The sequence below is a fragment of the Mchenga conophoros genome, linkage group LG6, assembly GCF_057382185.1.
Source record: "Mchenga conophoros isolate Kocher_MC1m ecotype Shallow Benthic linkage group LG6, M_conophoros_male_GT1.1, whole genome shotgun sequence".
In the NCBI taxonomy this organism is placed as follows: Eukaryota; Metazoa; Chordata; class Actinopteri; order Cichliformes; family Cichlidae; genus Mchenga; species Mchenga conophoros.
Window position 1 is genome coordinate 6,675,150 of NC_140531.1, and position 16,672 is coordinate 6,691,821.

Below are 16,672 nucleotides of genomic sequence, written 5' to 3' on the forward strand. Positions count from 1 at the left end.
TGTGGCAACTTCAGATCCTCATGTAGGGGCATCCATGCTTAAAGATGCCAAGTTACTTTTGAGGCCTCAAGGCTTCAGAGGGACTTTTAATTTGTTTAGGGGTCCTAGAGGAACCTTTTAAGGGAGGAGGTGTTACGTCCCTCTGCAGCTTCTAATCGTCTCAGTGTTTTCAGCTGGTGCTAATTGGCCACACCTAGTCAGGTGTGGATAAAAGCATACCTGAGGCAAGCTTCCCGACAGTGCACTAGTCTTTGCCTTGGTGGCACCAGCCATTTTAGCCAACCTGGTTTTCCATTTTAGGATGAAACCTCTTCTCACCCACACTCTGTTATTCATCTCTGTTTTTATGTTGCGGCTTTTGAGCCGGGTCGTAACACTGAACATAAGTGTAATATTTGCTGTGTAAAGTTTTACAGTTCAGTTACTCATTCATCACCAAGGACAATTTGAAACGCTTACCTTGTATTATTTGCTCCTGTATGAAATGATTGGTAAAAGTACTACGTTGAAAAAAGATCTTACTGTTTTGTTTGGGTGAGTAAAGCAAATGTTCTCAGAATATATCACAATGATCATATGTTCTGCAACAATGATTAACTGGAATGAAAATATGTGCAAATACAATGAACTCATGACATCAGATTTGAAAGAATGACTAGTGGTGTTACAAATGTGATCAAATGTGAGTTTTGTACTGAGAGATTTGAAAATGCACACTTTAGTTGTGAAAATAGTACCAAACCAATTAAAAGAAACTGTAACAGAAACTGTATTTCCAGGTGGATGGAGCATGATAGCTAATAGCCCTTTTCCACTAGTACCTACTTAGCTCGATGTGACTCGACTCTACTTGGTTTCGATCGTTTTGCATTACAATTATAGCAACACGGCCAAAAGTCCTGTAATGTTGTCGAGTTTAAAAAATATTGGGTTTTGTGAAGGAGATGCTCTCGTGACTCATCAAGTGACCCCACTTACTAGCCAATCGGTGGCATCTAGTCTATTGGCATCACATTTTCTGATTGCTTGGAACCCTAGCCACCCAACAGAAAAGCCTGTCGAGACGATCTGAGTAGGTACTGGTCGAAAAGGCAAATTTAGGGCCAATGATGCTTAATTTTGAAGACTCCAAGAAGTATTCTCTTATTTTTCGGTAGTTGAATTTCATTTTCATTTTATTTTTTAAAATATGTGAGCAATAATTTACTAGAATTTGTGCCTTTGCAGTGCAATTAAGGGGGCACCGTTTTAATTTACCCAGCAGAAACTAATGGTCCACTGGAGGATTTTCAGTGGTACAAGCCTTACATTATGCTGTTAGACTGTTATTGTCGTTGAACCCAAGAAAACGTGGTCGCTAAATTCATCTTTTCAGTGCAGCTGTTATGAGTTGGAATTCAGAACCCAACACATGAGGTTTCTTCTGTGTACTGCCAGGTAGCCCCCCTTTCAGACTTGATCATAAATGTTGTTGACACAGACGCGGACAACTGGAGACACATCAGCCCACTGGCCAATCCTGTTATACATCTTTGAAGTCCGGCGCCTTCAATGGTGGACTGTAATGTAAATCTTCATGGACAAGCCCATGCAGTCAGAAAAAAAAGAGGTGTACTGGTATCTGCACAGACCCTCAAGTCCAGTGTCTGATTATGACATTTATATCACACTGACACAAAAAGACTTGTGGCTGCAGATTTATAGTTGGGGTTGTTGTTTTTTATTGTTTGCTTTTTATTAATATACTGCTGCTTTGCTGTCCTCAGTTATTGCTCTTGTACATTTTGGTCCTGGTTTAAACTCGTCTGTTGATTTTGTTTTAGGTTAGCTGTGATTGAATTCCAGACCTTATTAGAGATAAACATCACATTAAAGGAGCTAATTAAGCCAGGTGCGTTTCCAAGGATGTTGTGTCATCTCAATCATTAAAAGTATAAAAGAGAAATGTAGTTCTCGTGGTGTATGAAGTCCCATTCTGAACCTCTGAAATAACTGTTTTCCTTAATGCCAAAACACGTTTTTTCAAATGGATGTGATAAAGAAGAGTGGGGCTGACTGTGAAAATGCTTGCAAATAACTTATCAATCACAAGTCGTTAGCCAATGAGCATACCACAGATGATCCTTTTAAAGCATCATATGAGCAGAATTCACAAAAGAGATGAATGAAGGACTTAAACACAGTCGAAAAGTGTTTACAGGGGTCAATCGGTCAGAGGTCAGGCGAATCATTTTGCTACTTACATCAAACACCCAAGGTCAAGTCATACACCTCACACATCATTTGTAAATGGCTTGTATTTATATAGCGCTTTACTAGTCCCTAAGGACCCCAAAGCGCTTTACATATCCAGTCATCCACCCATTCACACACAGATGATGGCAAGCTACATTGTAGCCACAGCTGCCCTGGGGCGCACTGACAGAGGCGAGGCTGCCGGACACTGGCGCCACCAGGCCCTCTGACCACCACCAGTAGGCAATGGGTGAAGTGTCTTGCCCAAGGACACAACGACCGAGACTGTCCAAGCCGGGGCTCGAACCGGCAAACTTCCGATTACAAGGCAAACTCCCAACTCTTGAGCCACGATCGCCCCTTATCTTGTAGTATATATCTTGGTTAGGATTAAACATAGACATAAGCAACAACTTGGGTAAAAATTGGGTAAAAATACAACTGCTATTATGTCTCCTGGGGTGCTAAGCGGGGCTCACTGAAACAATTACTTATAAATTTGTGAACACTAGGCTATACAGTGTGATTGCTCTGTACATGGATGCAGAAAATCATATTGCTTTTTCATGACTGTTTCATGTTTTGTTGTGAGACTAGGCTGGTGCCAATGGTGTGTTACAGACTAGGATCATATTCAGCTGGCCATGTACAAACCACAGTTCTATTAGAAATGGAGGGATCCATCAAGCTAAGTTTGAATTGTCAGGATCTTGATGTTGATAAGTCTAAACAAACATCAAACTGGCTTAATTGTCATCAAGAGAAGCTGGAAAAAAAAACTGAGGTAGAAGTAGAAAATCAACTGAAGTTTGGAAGAACTCCAAGCATGTCCCCTCCTGCCTTTCTCACTGCAACCCAGGGTGGGCTCTTTCTTTTGTTGGTGAAATGAAAACAGAACAATCTGTACAAGATGCTACGGAGCAGGTTTCACGGGTTGTTTCCAGCCAGCCCTCAAGTGCTTCATTTGGCCCAAGATCTGACCATGACCAATATTCCACACAGAGACTCATGGATACATGAAATAAAGAGTGGCAGCAAAAAATTCTGCTGTTCAGAACAAAGTCATTTCCTGACATGAAAAGAAAACCAGGCAGCTTTTATTGATAAATTACAATCTGTCTAAAACCAACTTTGTGAAAGATTACCGAGTCAACACTAAACTGTACTGCAGATGTAAAAGGCAATTTCAGTTTTCTCTCCTCCCCTCTTCTATTATCACTCTTATGCCTTTCATCATCTCCCATCCTCACCAATTCTTGTCCTTCACATTTTCTCTTCTTTTACTGTCAACTTTAAAAAAAAAACTCTTTCTTTCTCGTCCTGCTTTCCTTCTCACTTCTTTTGCTCCTTTCTCCTGTTAACTCTCTTTCTCCTTAGTCACACCAAGGTGAATGAGACTAATATTAAGAGTCAAGCATACATGCACAGGTCTAATGGCACTTCATTAGGGGCACCTTTTCCACTGAGGGGCCGCAGGAAGAATGGTTAGATGAGAGATGTGGAGAGAGAGAACGAGAGAGAAAGAGGGGCAGTGGGAAAAGCTGAGGTGGCAGTCAGTGTAAATGAAAAAGAAAGGACTGGAAAATATGAAATTGACAGTAAAACAGAACAAATACTGAAGGGGAAATGTCACGGTCCTGAGTCTGTGGACTTAGTGTTTTTCTGTTTGTATTAGTTATCTTTGATTTCATGATGTGTTTTGATTTTCTTGGGTTTGATTTCTGTCGCTAGTATTCCTAACCCCTAGGTCCTGGGCATTTCTTGTGTTCTCCTTCTTAGGTCGTGGTTCTGTGTTACTTCTGTTAGTATACAGTCGTCTCTGTCAGTGTGTTTTTTGTTCTGTCACTGTATCCCCTAGTTTAGTCCACGTCTGTTTAGTTTCCTGTTTTACTTTGAAAGTCTGTGTACTATGTCAATGTGTTGAGTTTTGCCTCCCCTTGTCTTGTCACGTCTGATGAGTCCCAGCTGTGCTCTCCTCCTGTTTCACATTCCCTAATCACCTCAGTATGTATTTAAGCCCTGTGTTTTTCCCTGTCAGTTGTTGCGTCCTCCACGTTTGTTGTGTGTATCCATTGTCGTCTACCTTCAGCATCTCCTGTCTAGTTAGTTTAAGTTGTTGTTTATTTATCGCCAAGGGTGACTCTCCAGCAAATAAAGCTGTCGTTTAAGTTAATGTTTTGTCTCCAAGTCCTGCACGTGGGTCCAGCCACTGACAGCCACACAACTCATCGTGACAGGAAAATATTCCACCTGTAAGTAGTTTTATTATTAGTCACAATTAAGCTCTTCACTTCTTTGTAACTAAAGTAAGTAGCTATCCAGGTTAGGTTAGGGTCATTGGAGCTAAATCTGTATCTCTATCTGGATTTATGGTGAGAGGTAAATCTTCATTGAATCAGTGTTAGAGTCCCTCATTAGTGGCAAAACCAGTTGCCACATGTGGTGTGTGAGGTGTGTGAGTCTTGGTTTCCTGCTCTTTGTTCACTGCGTCGGGCACTAACAGTAATCCTGCGCACACTCAATTAGCAGTCTTGCTGGCAGCTACCCGTAATGACACACACATACTTATGAAAGTAGACATTCTGATTAACATTTTCATCAGTGATTTATGCCCAATTTATATAATGATGCCATCCAGGAAAAGAAATGAACAGACCAGGAGTGTGCTTTTTAAATCTGCAGTGCATGACTGGCTGCCGTGCGTGGCAGGAGACTGGCTCGTTCAGTTGTTTACATTTGACTTGTGAGCGCGCGCACACACACACACACATTTATTTTTCTCTCTCTCCTTTAGACACAAAGACCATCAACTTGAGTCTGACACAGACCTTAACCTGCACTTTCTCACACTCTCTCCCACATACAAGCACACTGAGTTAAGGTTTGTTTTAAGATTTCGTGTTTCTAATTGTGTTTTGGATTCATTAGCAGTGACACAAGGAGACACTTTAAAGAGTGTAGACCATTTTTGTTTGGCTGATTAATACATGATGCAATATTAAATAATGTGTCAAATGATCAGTTTAACCCTTGTATGGTGTTCGGGTCTGTGAGACCCGTTTTCAGTTTTTTTTCAAAAGAACAATTAAACAATGAATTATTTTTTCAACCTGAAATTCATTGGCTTTGGCTTATTTTCTGTGAAGAACATAAATCCGAACTAATTTTCAATGACCTCATACTGTACCTCCCCCCACGCATTTACATTACATACAAGGTGTTCGGGTCCACTGGACCCAGGTCTAATAAAAGTGTTGAAAGTGTAGGTCCTGTGTTCCCACACTCTGTCTTCCTCCTTTCTGGTGCTGCTGATAATGTTTTCTTCCCCTCCTGCTCGCGCACAAAGTTGCAACATTGTTGAAAATTCAACAATCAACACTGTCTGCTCTTACATTCCTGCACATTTTACCCTCTTTCTTGAGGGATCCCAATTTTATTTTCTCATACCGTGTCCCACCTGCAAATTAGGGGCATAATACTATAAATAAGACTTTGCCAGTGTGGTTCTTTATCACAACTGATCAAGATGGCAAAAGATTATCTGCTGCGAGGGCCATCCAATTGATTTTGGAAGAGAGAGGGGCTTCGGATGATGATGTTGACAAAGAGGGTTCAGAATATTTCACATTTCTGAAAATTCAGAGTCTGACAGTGACTTTGAAGAAGAGGATGAGGTTGAGCACCATTTAGTAACAAAACAAAGACGAGTACCCCATCTGCAGCCAGCTCCCGGACCAGAACAAGCCCACCAGACAGCAAGTGAAGAAATATGGATGTCAATAACTGGTGAAATTGAATGGTCTTCTTTATCTTTGGGGTTCTTATCCTTGCAGGAGTTTTCAGGTCCAAAGGGGAATCCACAGAATCCCTGTGGGATGCAGAAACCTTTCCGTGCATCAATGTCTCTGGAAAACTTCCACAAAATTTCCAGGATTATCCGTTTTGATAACCGAGACGACAGACCAGCTCGACGGCAGAGAGACAAGCTATCTGCTTGGACAGTGTGGGATAAGTGTGTGCACCGCCTCCCCCTGTTTTACAACCCTGGGCCTAATGTCACCATTGATGTGCAGCTGATCCCATTTAGTTGTGAAACATATTGCTTCACGTGTAAATGTGTTGTCTTTCCACTCACTCCACTTGATTATAACTGATTTATTTTTTAATAACATTTTATTAAAAAAAACAAAAAAAACAAAAACCAAAACACGAGAAGCACATTGATTCATAAATGTGATCTAACAAAGGTAAAGGGAAAAAATTAACCATGTTTGCTGTTCATTTGGCTTGTAATTGGGATTAAGCAAACATCTGTTGAGTAATTTAACATAAAATTGTTTGATAGTGTTAATTTGGAAAGCCAAAACTCTAGCGGGTCCACCAGACCCATGAACACTGGCTGAGTAACAAAAATATGAACACCACACAAGGGTTAAGGTATAAGCGGACATTTTAAGTGCATTAATTGCTACATTTAAGTAAATTTCCTAATAGGGAGCGACAGTTTTGACTTTTCAGTGCCATGAAATATTTAATGGACCATCCTGACCTTTATAAGTAATCATGCTGTTTCTCAATTTCTGTTTTTACTTCAGTTGTGTTCTCCATAAAATCACACACAATTCCTTTTAAAGACTTCACAGAGACACTTTTTACAGTGAAATTAGTAAAGAAAGAATTTTTAGACACCTTTAAAAATGAACAGCAATACAAATAAATTATCTTCTTAGTGAGATTTGTTAATTACAGTTGAACTCAAGCACAACAGACATTTTTTTTCATATCAGAAGAAACATGAAAACATTTTTTTTTTTTTTTTTTTTTTTTTTTTTTAACTTGTGTGGTAGCTTATTGGCTTTAATGTACATGCACCGATTCTGCTTATATGTAGCCCCCAGAGATCAGTTTTGAGCCAGGAATCACACTGACTAACTGTACCTAACTGACTGTTTATTTATTTTTGTCAGACAGGTTATTTTTATCATGCTGCCCTTCTTATAAGTTGATCCACTTCACTCTAAGCCCTGGTTATGAAAGCAAGAGCAGGAAAAACACAAGTTTTGTTTTTATGATTTATGACGATAATTTAATCTGGATCAGCACCAGAAAACTCCAAAAACAATCTGTAAGTGTTCAGTAAAGTCCTTCACAAAAACCTCATAAGTGCAGTGTTTTGTCTAGTACCAGCGCACACGTTCCTGTACTCATCGGCATTTCTTCACAGATTTTCCTCTCTATGGCTTTCACACACACTTTCCTCTTCTCAAATAACCATGCTCATCAGGGCCCAAAGGGGCATCCATTTTTCAGTGTTGCCATGACAATCCCAGTGAGGAGGGGTGTTTAGTTTGACTGGTGCAGTCACGTTGATAAATGACCCTCTTATTGCTGGCTGTCGCCCAGGGATTACTGTATACACTCTCTCCCTCTTTTGCTCCCTCACACACACACAATCACGCCGACTCTCTTTCCCCCAGTGGCTAGCTGTCCAGCTGATACACACACTCAGATCACTTTACATACTAATTGGCCGACAAGACCTTTAACAAATAGCTGTCTAATGAGTCATTCCTCTCCACTGCAGGGCAGGGTCTTCCTGAGTCTACATAACCACGTGATGGGAAGAATGCGGAATAAAGATGCAACTCAGGGGTCAAAAGGTCACATTGGCTATGTATAGAAAGCCTGATTGATTGATTGAAATAAGAGCATGATACCCATTTCAGACAGTGGCACAGGTTAAACCAACAACCCTATTGATCAGATTGCATTAGTGAAGCTGAGTCAGAAGCTGTCCAGGTTATCCCACCTCCAGTAGGAGAGAAAACAATTGGGTTCCTTCCAAAGAAAATAGATGTAAAATGTTGAGTCTGGAAGTCAAAGACTGAAAAACTAAACATCAAAGTGTCTTTGTTTTACTCTGGTTATAGATCCCACCATGAGTATCTATCAGTTTCTGTCCAACACACAATCTCTATGGAAAGTAAAAAACAGTGTGTTCCATATATTATCCAGAGCACCAGTGTCATTTACACATTTATGCATATAAGTATATAAATCACAACAACAGTTGCCTCAACATGCTTTACATTTGAAGATAAAAACTCTACAGCTGCATTCATTTCCACATTACCAAGCTGGAGGCAGAATTTATATTATTACCCATTTCTGCTCATCTAAATGAACCTGTGCCGGCATTCATGGCAATAAAATTATGTGAAAATTTTCAGTTTCACCACTGTGTCAGTTACTCTCACCCTGCAGAGCACCATCTAATATCTCACCATCTCACATAAATAGAAAAATGGGCAAGTGTGTCTACAGGCTCACAGTTTTTTCCAGGCCATTTCTCTTTGACCGAGAGCCCAAGCCCCCATTCCCGATCATAAAGCTATTAGCCTTAGAGGGGAAAACATCCTCCACGCTACAGTAAACCAGAGAGGACCAAGGATAATGTATCTCTCTGCTGGCACCCCTGAAAGTCATCAATTATTCATACACAGGCACTCAACAACCTGAAATAAACACATACACTCACCATATACAAACACATACATGTTCACCAGGCACTGAGACAACCAGTCAATTCATACCTTCAGAGGCGGAGAGAAACAGATTAAGTACCTCCTAATTTATTTGTCCTCACTGCGGCGGAGTTTGTGTTTGCTGATACTGGAGCATTGCTTTGCATCCATGGGTCCACTGTTGAGGTGCATTGTGCTTATTTGCACCAATAATTGCCAAAAAAGGCAGACCACAAACCTGATGTCAGAAATTAATATTTGACTGTACCATAGAGTCATAGCAGAGGCAGTCCATCAAAGGCAAAAACAGGGCTCATTGGTAAAGGTGATAATTTGCACCATGTAGCATTCACACACCGAGACACCGAGCACAAGACGGCATTAGCAAAGATATGCAGCAATATTTTACCAGCAGTCATCATCTACTGCATTAGAAGATAAAACCCTACCATGGTGTTTCACAGGCTGTTGTAAAACAGACACTTCTAGACATTTTTATAAACCTAAGAAACCAACAACGAAACCACAATCACTCGAGGAAGGTTTGTACAGCATGTAAGTATGTAAGGGTCGTTATAATTTGGTTTCATCAAAATCAGATCAGTAGGTCAGCCCTGACACTCTATTAAAGCTAAAAATACATACTTTTAATTACAGAGGCCTAAACGATAGATTTGGTCTGAAAATACAGTGCAGATTATGACTTGCAAGCGAGGAGCATAGGACAAATTTTCAGATTTATCAAATTTCTTCCTGTGCTTATTTTTCAGGTGCCTCGATATTGAGCAAATCTGTAAATTTTAATGTGATGTGGGCCAGCACATCATTACCACTGCCTACCATTTGTGCACTGACTGCATTAGACTGAGGTATGTGTGCAGCGCTCAGGAGAACTCTTTATCACTGCTTTCCTTCCACAGTGCATTTGCCCTACTGAAAAGAAACCCACTAAAAAATTAAGACACGATATTATAGTAAATAAAAAGAGAAACAGAAGAAAATGGATTAAAAACAAGTCCCGGGGAAGAGAAGAAGTTTTTTGAAGTTTTACGATACATCCTTTTTGAAAAGATGTAGATTTTTTTTTTTAAAAAGTTAAACATATAACTGGAAACATGAGATGTGGAGAAATTATGCTGCTGAGCAGCAACTGAATCCTGAAACTCAAGTGGATCAATCATGTGTGCATGTTTTCTGAGGTTAAACAGGCAACAGATGAAGAGAGACACCACAACAGAATATACACTGACACAAACAAGAAATAATATGCAACGCGTACTGTGAAATGCCTCAAAAGAGTGGGCTATACTGATAATTAAATCATCCACTGTAGACCCTGTTCACTCTGAAACTCCATCCTTGTTTTCTCATTTTTGCCCTTTAACAATTATACACGTGAGATCATATTCCTGCAGACACTGATATGTTGACCTATAAAGCAAACCTTTACCCAAACTCATAATTAACATAGATTTAAATAGCTCCTTGTTTATTTAAGTGAAGAGCAGCTATATGCCGTCACTTTGAAGGATTCCCCTCATCCTACTATGTGTCTATACACATTTGGTCCTCGGAGATGCAGTAGAATATAAATGCATATGTACTCACAGCCTCTCAGTGCCTCTGGGGATGTTTTTGGGCACAGTGTGGATCCCCAGGCCATGGCAGTCCACCGTGTTGCTCAGGCAGCTGCAGGGAGTGGGGCACGCCTCTGCACCTCCGTGACCTGCCAACAGCACCGTAACACTCCACGCCAACACCACCTGCATCCAAGATTGAGGAGCCCGGCCTGTGTCCACTGCAATCATCCCACAGCCTCCTGACCCAGCTCCATCCTCTCTTTTTCCAGCAGGCATTCTGCTCTCCTGCGGAGCTCCCCAACACTGCAGAAACCAGCCAACAGATCCTACCCTCTTCCTTCTGCCCGGGATGACTGACCAGTACTACCTCCTTAAAGAAGTGAGAACCAGCAGGAGAGTGTTTAAAGGGGCTGAGACAGCAGCATAGCCAAGTGAAGTTCAGCTCAAACTGAACGACTGCCACTTGATCCTGGAGTGGCCTTTCAGGGAAATAAAGGAGGAGGGAAAAAATACGAGTATGTCCTCTTCTTCTACTTGTCACCAGCTTTAGAGCTCCCTCCAATTGGCTTCTCTTCTTCTACTCTCTCTCTCTCTCTCTCTCTCTCTCTCTCTCTCTCTCTCTCTCTCTCTCTCTCTCTCTCTCTCATGCAGCTGTACAGTGTGCTCGCCTCTCCCCTCTACTTTTCATTGAGTCATTGTGCACTGAACAGTGAGCCACTAGGAAAAAAAAATAAAAAGAAAGGGGGTGTGGAGGGGGGACTCCCTCACTCCCTCTATCTCACACACACAGAGTAATCATCCATCAAAAGCTTTTACAAATAACAGCAGCAAGACTCCTCCTATGCCCCCCCCCCCCAACTCCACACATACACGCATACGCACACACCAGTACCCAGAGTGACCTCACATCTATTCAGTGGCAGCAGTAGCGGGAGCCGCCACCATCACTGAAGGTGACAGCAGCCTTTCTCTCTCTCTTGCCCTCTCCTTCTTTTTGTCTATCTCGCTCGCCCACATGCGGTCTCCTCCCTTGGGGGAAAAAAAAGAGCCCGAGGCTGCATGAACATGATGAGAAAGGAGAGAGGAAGAGTAAATTGTGATCACCACGAAGCACGAGAAAATATAACCGAAAAGGAGAAACTATTTGTGGAGAGGAAGAACAATAGATGTGACATAAAAGGAGAGGTTGGAAGTTGTACTGCGGATTAATTGGGATATTTTATTTTATTTATTTTGGCCACGGCTCAGTGCCAAGACTGCACACTGAGCTGCAGGAACTTGGGTTGGTTGGGGAAAGTGGGGGGGGGGGGGGGGGGGGGTGAGACTGGCATAACTGGAATGCCATAAGCTGCCAGAGCTTACTCAGAAGTCTATTATGAATTCACTGGCAAGGCTTTGAAATTCAAATGGAGCCTGGCAGAGTTTTTTTCCCCAGTCTCCACAGAAACCCTGGCTTCAGCTTTTTGTGATCACCATACTACCAAGGAAAAAAGGAGCGGGGGAAAAAAAGCTATCAGGGATACCGTGAAGAAGAACCACTTACAGCTGGAAATCTACAGTAAAACCAGTGACAAGGTGTTAAATCCACAAGGAAACAGTGTTTGCTCATTTATTGATTTGTTCTTCTAAGTTATGAATTATTTAGGTCTTCAGTTTAACAGTAAAATAAACCCCAGATTTCTACAGCAAAAAATAAATAAAAAATGTTAAAAAGGAGAAGAAGAAGTTGTTGTTAAATGTAATATTCTGCCAATCAGCTGTATTATAAGTTAGTCTTAAATGGTTTTCAGGCACAGCATTATTGGTGCATTATAAGAAGAAAAAATCTGTTCTTTGGCTTGTATCCCTTCTTAAATGTATTCCTGATTCACACTGTTTTATACAACAGTTTTGTGGAGTGTAGTCAGAGCTTCTCTCAGAGATAGATCTGGTTTGTTATTACTTTTCAGTGTGACTGCTAACACCCGGAGGGCACAGTTTACCCAGCTTTTTATTTACCACTATACATGAGTGATTATTGCTCGTGGCCTCACTTTGTCTTCTCCTGGCAGACTCGGAGTGACGGGTTAATTTAACCCGCTGCACTTCAGAAGTGATGGAAAACAAATTGGCCACAGGCAGAGGCCGGCTGCTTCCTTTGTGCAACTGAATTGAATGACTCATTTGGCCATATTCGGTAACAAAGAGAGGGAGACAAGATGTTGACATCTCGAGGGGGTGGTCCCCCTTATTTCTAGGGTCATAATAGCTGTCTGAGGCAGGGGTGGGTGTCGAGGCAGGGAGGGAGCTTTTACTGCAGACGCGTCTGAATTGATTTCTGGAAGTAAAGAGCAGATGCTTTTGTCTCAAAGGCATCAATTCCCAAAAGCGCTAGTGTTTTTCCCTACATGTAATGCAATTTGTCAATAAAAGTTTTAATCCTGAAAACAAGGGAAGACTTAAATGTTGAAGAAATTAGTTTGCCCATTAAATTGTTTGGTAAATCTGATAAATTAGAGAACACATACTGCACAAACATTGGAAATCTAAATCAATGTATGAATATGTGGTGGTATAAATGATGCAGTCCCCAAAACATTCACATAAAACTCACAGGTGAAGCAACATCAGCTATTTCATTACAACGTGATGTTCAGGTGGGTCAACAAAACTGCTCAGAAATGACAGGAAACAAAGGCAAATTTCCCCGAATCTATGTCTTGATGCATGCTCAGTCATCCAGCGAAGCAAATCCCAAAAGGTTGATTCTGCTCATCTGGACGTAGCGTTTTCAGTGGGAGAAACATTTCATCACTCATCCAAGTGACTTCTTCAGTCTCACGTAAATGGTTGGGAAAACCATTTACGTGAAAAGGGAAAGACCATCTCTGAAGCGAGGAAGTGGCCTAAGGGTGCATCTTTTGCCATCTTACAATGCTGTGATTGCAGCCATTCCCCAACTTTCTGTGAATGGTACTCATGGCCATGGAGCAATGGTCTTTGATCAGTGGTTGTTGATCAATGGTCATGACAATTTGCATATTAATGATCAAGGAACTGACCTCACAGCCCATTGTTCATTTAGTGGTCTAGCTTCAGTCATTTTGCAAATATACTGTTTATAAGATTGGGGAAACCTGCAGTCAGCTGAGACTAAAGAAGTCACCTGGATGAGTGACGAAACGTTTCTCCCACTGAAACCGTCCAGATGACCAGAATCTAGTTCGACTGAGCCAAAAGATACACTGCCAAAGTCCTGGTGTCAGGAAACAGGACAGGACCCCCAGCAGTCCCATATCCAAACTGTGTGGACTGCACATCAGGGACATGAACAACATAGGCAGGCGGTCGTGATATTCTGACTCATCTGTGTGCAGGACTAAAGGAGCACACTGCGCAGTTAACGAAATACATGCAAACAGAAAATCCTTCTACTATAAAACTGCATTAAAACATCTTTTGAAGATGGCACTGAGAATTTTGTATTTCAATTTGTCGTAATCTTCAATCACAAATCTGTATTTGTAATTAATAGAATAATTTCTGCAGGTATAAGCTTGGTTAGTTTTCCATACTAACATTTTGTTTAGTTCATCTTATGTTAAAGGGCAATCTCATGGGAAATATGGGCTTACGTTTACTTCTTGATAACAACAACTGATTACCGAGTACGCTGAGGGCAGGAAGTGAAATATACTAGGTAATACTGCCATGAAAAAACTGTTCATGGCAACAGTGAACAATATGTAACAAGCTAAAGTGTATTTGTATGTAGAAAAAAACTTAACTGGCTCATGAGTCCTTCCAAGACACAAGAAGCTATTATAATGTCATTAATCTGAAAACATAATTGGAGACAGACATCTGCATTATTCAACAGCACCCTTCAGTGGGTAAATACTGTCACTGCATTTAAGGGTGCTGTGTGTTTGCTGCTGGGCAACGAAGGCTTCAATTTCAGATTCATTCCAGCCTGAAACTGAAACACTAACTGAAACATTAACTCAGACAAGTTTTCTGTAGAAAACAGAGGTTTTAATGCAAAGTGGATAATCCACCAAGGAACCCACTGTACACGCTGAGCTTATTTTACACTAAAATACAAAAACAATCAGGTTACCACAGTTTACACCACATGATACAACAATAGTCATGGATTAGTTAGCGCTTGGACAACTGAGAAAACTTAACCCAATAATGAATTCAGTAGGAAAAGGTAACCTGTTACCATGTGTGTGTGTGTGTTTGCCCCCACCCCATTACAAAGGAATAAGGTGCACACGAACTTCTGGAGTAAAAACTAAAGCTCCACCCACTTTAGTAAAACCTGGATTTATCAGTGTTCCAGCTTTCTCACAGCACACAAAGAACTCATCAGTGACCATGCACCGCAAGCAAGCAGTCAACTAAATGTTTCACATGTATTATCTCTTTTTTTCTTTTTTTTTCTTTCTTCTTCTCTTTTTTTTTTCTTGTCTTTTTTTTTCATACATTCTTCTTTCACACACATATACTTTCACTCTCACATAGTTTTATTTTAATTTTTATATTTAGATATTTTTATTCTCATGTTTACACATATTTAACACACACATTGCAATATTGTGCTCTCTTATACATGTATTTTAATGTACATATTTACAAATTTTCACTCTAACATACATGCATTTTTTTTATGCATTCCTACATTTTGCTCTCATTTACATGCAAAACATTCAATATGCATTTAATCTCACAAATAATATATGTATGTAAGAAGAGAATGCATACATGTCTGAAGAAAATATATGTATGCAAGAGAATAATGTATGTGAATGAAAGAGTATAGTGGAAACGGAAGGCTGGGTGTCTGTACTGCTGTGATTGCTGCGAAGCACACGCGGGTCACTTTCAAGTGTCTGACAGATGGAGGGGGGACTATTCTGAGCGCACGTAAAAAAAAATTTGAGCACAAGTAAAAAAAGTTTGCAGGTGCAAGTGTTGCATTTTGAGGAGAAATTTATTTTGAGCGAAGAAAAGCTGAATTTGAGTGAACAAAATTCATTGCTGCGTGCAAAAAATGTATTTCAGTGTTTGCTATTATCCATACACACACACAATAGCAGCCCCTCTCGCTCAGTTTTTGTATTTTTTTTTTTTTTTTTGGCCTGTCCCGTTTGGCTCTTTTGCCCTCAGAATTGTTGTCTAAAGGCAAAGAAAGATGCCCAACGGATTTACTTTACCAAACTGACCATCCCAGCCTTGCCGTAATGGTCCATTTGATTCACCTTTTATTGTTTATTTTATTTTCACTTGATGAATACGGGACAGACTTGACTGGGGGAAAGAAGGGGAGAAAGAAAGAGGGAAAGAGAAACAGCTGAGAAGAGGGACGGGGGAGAAGGGCAAAAGACAAAAACCAACAGAACGGGCAGAGAAAAAAAATGCATATATCAATCACCTGGGTCACCTGCTGAGAAAGAAAAAAGAAAGCAAGCAGAAGAGAACAAGAGTAATAGAATAAACAACATCACAATGATATATGGGAATATGACAGTAAATACTAAATGTTAAACATTATTGTGCAGCACATAAGATCAACAGAACACAGTGTGCTTTGAGGTAGGAGCCAAAAAGGGTGTAGTTTGTGGGTGTGATCACCCGTGTGTACACCTGTGAGCATGGACGCGCTTGTTTTTTGTTTTTTAAAAGGTTCCTTCATGTAATAATCTGCTAGAGGGTGTGGGGGGGCCACAGCCCCGTCCTCCAGGGCATGAAGCAGGTGTGGAGGAGATCAAAACTCCAGACATCCAGAGGCCCCCAGAACACAAGAGACCAAGGAAGACCAACATAGGGGCATCTGCGCCACTGTCCCAGAAAGAGCTGAGGAGAGTCCCAGATGAGGGCTCACTCAGCAGCCGCGGAGCAGAAGCCAGGGGGAGTTGCAGTGACGCGCCCATGAGCTCCGCCGGCAGCCTGCTGCGCCTGAGTGACCGAGCCCCAGGCCAAGAGGCCGGGGGCACCCCACCTCCGAAGTGGCCCGAGCGAGCCCCAGGCTCCAGGCCCCGATAAGCGGCCGCCAAGGAGTGAGCCGGTGTGTACCTGGACGCCCATCCCCGGACACAAAGAACCACCAACGCACCGATGTCTGAGGGAGTCCGCCACTGGCAGGGGAAGTGGTGGTAGGGGGAGATAGGCCTCCAAACCTTGGAGGGCCTGAGATGTCCCCAGAGAGGTGGCGCCTGACACCCAACCTGACATATAGACACAGACATACAGGCACACACAGATACAAACATCCATTCCCACCCTCATGCTCTCATATGCACTTACTCCACACTCAACCAACGTGGAGACAGACATAAAGAGACGTTG

General features: G+C 41.5%; 1 protein-coding gene across 1 annotated transcript in view; it reads right to left on the reverse strand.

Annotated features, from left to right (window-relative positions):
* Positions 1–10,867, reverse strand: part of LOC146571983 (slit homolog 1 protein-like) — an 85,754-nt gene extending 74,887 nt beyond the window's left edge. Inside the window, exon 1 of the mRNA XM_085276004.1 lies at positions 10,368–10,867. Coding sequence (XP_085132130.1) covers positions 10,368–10,615 — 248 coding nt within the window. The 5' untranslated portion in view covers positions 10,616–10,867. The remainder of the gene's footprint in view (positions 1–10,367) is intronic.
* Between the last annotated feature and the right edge of the window lie 5,805 nt (positions 10,868–16,672).